Genomic DNA, 4,413 nt, shown 5'->3' with positions numbered 1-4,413 from the left:
GACAGGGCTCTTAGTTTAAAGCTTTAGATCCTGGCTTTCGGCACTTTGTTGCTTTTTCTACGAATCTCCTGTGGTACCAGCAAATGTCCGCGCCACTGCTTGGTGTGCGCGCGAGTCTTCGCGAATCGGATCGTCGCCTCTCTCTACCTCGTTGCTCTAACTTTGATTTTAACTCTGCAACCTCTTTCGTCAAAGCACATATTTGTTGCGCCAGAGAAGTTTGATCGCCATGTGCAGAAACAGAGTGCACATGCGGGCCGCCGCTAGCCTCAACTATTTTGTCGTAAAAGTAATGCGACTTTGTCTAAAGGCTCGGTGCTAATCGATATGATAGAGCGAATATTTTGCGGCAATCTGTTAAGCCAAATAGATTTGAGCATACCGTCGTTCATTTCGCTACCAGCCAGATGGCGCATTTCGCGCAGCAGGTGTTATGGGCGCATGTCTCCAAGCTCTAAATCCTGCAGTAGTTTTTTGATTCTTTTTTGCTCGGAATCGGCAAACTGCTCTAACAAGCGCATCTTTAGGGTTCTATACAAGTCCTCAACTGGCGGATTAAGTATAATGTCGCTAATTTGTGCGAGGACGCTGCTTTCGATGGCGGCTACTACGGTGTGGTACTTAGACCTGTCGCTCGAAATGCCAGCGGCAATAAATTGCGACTCTACCTGCGCAATATACAGCTCAGGTTTTGCATGCCAAATTGGTGGAATTTTCACGGTCACCTTTGCGATTTCGGTAACGCCTTCGCTTGCACGTGGATCTTCAACAGGTTGCTGCACAGCGGCTTGCATCACGGAATCCTTTGACCCTTCTTCGTTAGGCATTGTGCTTTAAGAGTCGTCGGGGCGATTATGATAAATCAAACAGACGTATTTTTATGAAAAATTAAATTTAAACTTTATTTTTATTTATTATATTTTAAGAGAAAAAACGAGAGAGAGAATAAGAAATATATGCTGTCAGAAGCCAGGGTTATGTGTAACTCCGTACTTAGTAGATACAGCGTTGCATTTTCCTTGCACTGCATGGGGTACGGACTTAGTTCTGAGTGCGAAATACAGCACTCCTCTTTTCTTTCGAATGGAACAGAATACGATTTTGTACGGCCCCAACATGAGTTTCTTTTTTTGTAAACGTAACAGAGCGTTTGTAATGTGATAAATGTAAAAGTGGATTATGTGCTCGCTCACAACCATCCACACCACATTGCTGCTTAGAGCTACAACGGCGAATCAAGTGTTTGGCTGGCTTCCAAAACGTCAATTGCATTGCATACGTACAAAGTTTAATGTTCCATAACGCCGAACTACAAAATGTTAACGATGTATACTTTTCCAACACGCATCGGAAAATTTATCGAAACGCATCGCTAGCGTAATCAACGCATCAGAAACAATGTTGATGCTTCGTTTGTTTTTGGTTACCATTGGTATTTTAAAAATGGAAAATTCAGAAAAATTGTTCATTGCTATATTGAGTATGTAAAATATTCAATGTATATGGTTGCAATGTGTCGTAACTCTGCATATACGAGGAACAGTTTGAATAACGCAGTATAGCAGTTTCCTAACATTGTATTGATACGTTTTGGAAGTCAGCCTTTCTTGAAACAGCGTATGCACAATTTTGCATCTCTAACAAATTTCCAACGCATGACTTTGTTCAATGCACGAAATTGTTCACATACTGTCAAGCAATGCCCTTTTGAACATTTCGGGCAAATATATTTTGCTCGCTCGTTGGCAGCGACGACGTGTACGATTATTCTCGTATGTTGCTTTTTTCGGTCGCTCTTCTTCTCTCGCTTATGTTGGACAGTGTTGCCGTTTTAGCGCTTTGGTGGCTAGATTTAGCTAGCACATAGTTTTTTGACCACACAAATTTAAAATTACCCCTAGCCCTTTTTTAGCCCTTTGGAGAATTTATTCATACTTGGCATGAAAAAGTTGTATATGCTTAATTTGATCTAATTTTGTTCATTTATGTAAGAAAAGAATTTTTAAACTAAAAAGGCTGATATATATACATATATGTATTGTATGTTCCTTACGTTTTTATACATACATATTGTAAAAGTGTTAGGGCTGTTAACTTATCTATTAACGATTTAACTATAGCTTAAAATAGATAAGTTTACGGCCCTTAATATGCTTAATTTGTTAAATGGCCCATCAAGTCGATTGACCGTGTATGTTCTTGGGGTGTGATTGTACCAACTGCTGGTGCGACTTCAAAAACTATTTGAAAATTTTATGATTGTACCGGCATGGTGTCGTAAATGGTGAAATTAGCTCAATTTTCTAAGTAAAAAGTATTTTGGCGGAAATTTCTTGCACTATATGAGTCAAAGCCGTGTTTGTGGAAGATTAAGTTTACGATATTGCAGTTGTGAGTTAAAAAAAAAAGTTTAATAAAATGGTAGAAAAGTTATGAAATTTCGGCTCTAATCATTTCGATCTTTCCTCGACCTCATTTGTAAAGAAATAAATATTGCACCAGCATGGTGGTAAGTTATGCTTCGAGGTACAATCACATGATGTAGCCAGCAAGCTGGTGACGTATATTTCCCCTTTTATACAAAAAGGTTTTCGGTTGGATAAAATATTAGCTTTTTTCTAGAGGTTATTGTTTTTCTATACCATTACTTATTGATAATGTTTGCGTGTATATGTAATTAAAAAATTTTAGCTACCATTTTTAGCCACAACGACTTTTTTAGCTCTTTCTTAGCCATTTTTTCTTTTAAAGAAATTTGACTACCACTAAAAATTATTCGCGGCAACACTGATGTTGGATGGTGTAGCTGCATAACTCAGTGGCTTGATTTGTCTCGCACAAGTAGCTAAATTGAAAAGCCACTCATCAAAAACGGTTATGTCAACACGAGGACGAGTTAGTCTATAGCGGCCACAATCTAGTTTTAAATCACTGGGTAATTTCGTCAGCAGCTCGTTTAGGAGCATGGGATCATTTAAATAATCTCCGAGATCAATTGCCTGCATCGTTTTATTTATTTATTTATTTATTCATTTACAGTCTACAAAGTCAAATGCTTCTTACAGACTAGTTAATTAAAAATAGAAAATATTTGGAGCTTAAATCTATTCAAGCTTGCACTAAAATCGATATCTTTATTATATCTGTTATATAGCCGAATTGATCTACTGATTGGCTCGTAGAATGCATAACTAGTTCTATGAACTGAGTCCACAAGTAACCTATTTCGCCTCAAATCCCGCGGAAGAATATAAAAATTGAATATACTGGCTAATAATGGACAATTAATGTGCTCATTCATGACATTATGTGCAAAAATAAGGGACGAACAAATTCTCTTATTTTAGTGAACACTTTTTGAACCTTTTCGATTTTTGCTGAATGAGTATCGGAGTACGGATTCCAAATGAATGAGCAGTATTCAAGTCTACTTCTTACCAACGAAACATAGAGTGACTTCAAATTCAAAGGATCTTTAAAGTCATCAGAGTGGAAAATGATTTGGCAATAATAAAGTCAACGTGCTTAGAGAAGGAAAGTTTCGAGTCAAAGTAAACACCTAAATCCTTCATCTGAAAGGTGCGGAATAAATCACAGTCATTCAATTTGTAACTAAATTTAATGGTGTTACTTATTCTTGAATATGTTACAATAAAACATTAATTCCCGTTTAAAAACAAGCTATTCATGGTGCAACATTCTGCAAAACAATTTAGATCACGTTGAAGTTTAGCACAGTCCGACAAGTCTCGAACTCTAAGAAATAATTTTACATCATCAGCGAGCATTAAACACTTAGCGAATTTAAATTGATACGGCAAGTAACTTATGAATATATGAAACAAGAGAGGTCCACAATGAGTCCGTTGTGGGATTCCTGACCAGGCATTAACAAGCAAACTTGATTTCGTTGAACCAATTGTAACAAGCTTCCTTCCACGTAAGAAGTAAGTTAAAAACTTTAATGGCCGGTTACTCAATATCTGGTTAACACTAATCTGCGGTTAAACATCGTTATCGACGTCTTCGGCTCCATGCATACAACAGGGAGTCGGTAATGTCGATAACTATGTTTAATCGGAGATAAGTGTTAACCAGACATTGAGAAACCGGCCCTATAAGTGTACCAGTGATACCGTAGGCCTGTAATTTTGTACTAACAATGGGCTCTGTCACACGGTCAGTAATTATCACGATATTTGGATCGCAATCCATATTGATGGATTGATGGATCGCGCACGAATGCTACATGTTCAATATTATCGCGTCAGTATTTGCATAATTTTTATGCTGAAAGCTTATTATGACGAAAGAAAATATTTTTATTTTGTACGTATAATTTACAGATAATGCATTCCACAATTATTTTAAAATTTCCAATGTTATTTAAAATTTGTTTTGGAAGATTTTAAG

At 37.2% G+C, this 4,413-nt stretch overlaps 1 protein-coding gene across 1 annotated transcript; it reads right to left on the bottom strand.

The window, feature by feature from the left end:
• Positions 1-431: 431 nt before the first annotated feature.
• On the bottom strand, positions 432-827 carry LOC108362857 (uncharacterized). Its single transcript, XM_017616002.1, has one exon. The coding sequence runs from the start codon at positions 825-827 to the stop codon at positions 432-434; it is 396 nt and encodes a 131-aa protein (XP_017471491.1).
• Between the last annotated feature and the right edge of the window lie 3,586 nt (positions 828-4,413).

This window comes from Rhagoletis zephyria, unplaced genomic scaffold (genome assembly GCF_001687245.7).
Source record: "Rhagoletis zephyria isolate East Lansing unplaced genomic scaffold, Rhagoletis_zephyria_1.1 Rzeph_scaffold_01124, whole genome shotgun sequence".
NCBI classification, from domain to species: Eukaryota; Metazoa; Arthropoda; class Insecta; order Diptera; family Tephritidae; genus Rhagoletis; species Rhagoletis zephyria.
The sequence above is the reverse complement of the archived record's forward strand: the minus strand, read 5'-3'. Positions and strand labels throughout refer to the sequence as shown.

Coding starts and splice junctions, on each gene's coding strand:
- LOC108362857 (XM_017616002.1), bottom strand. CDS start 827: ATGCCTAACGAAGAAGGGTCAAAGGATTCCGTGATGCAAGCCGCTGTG.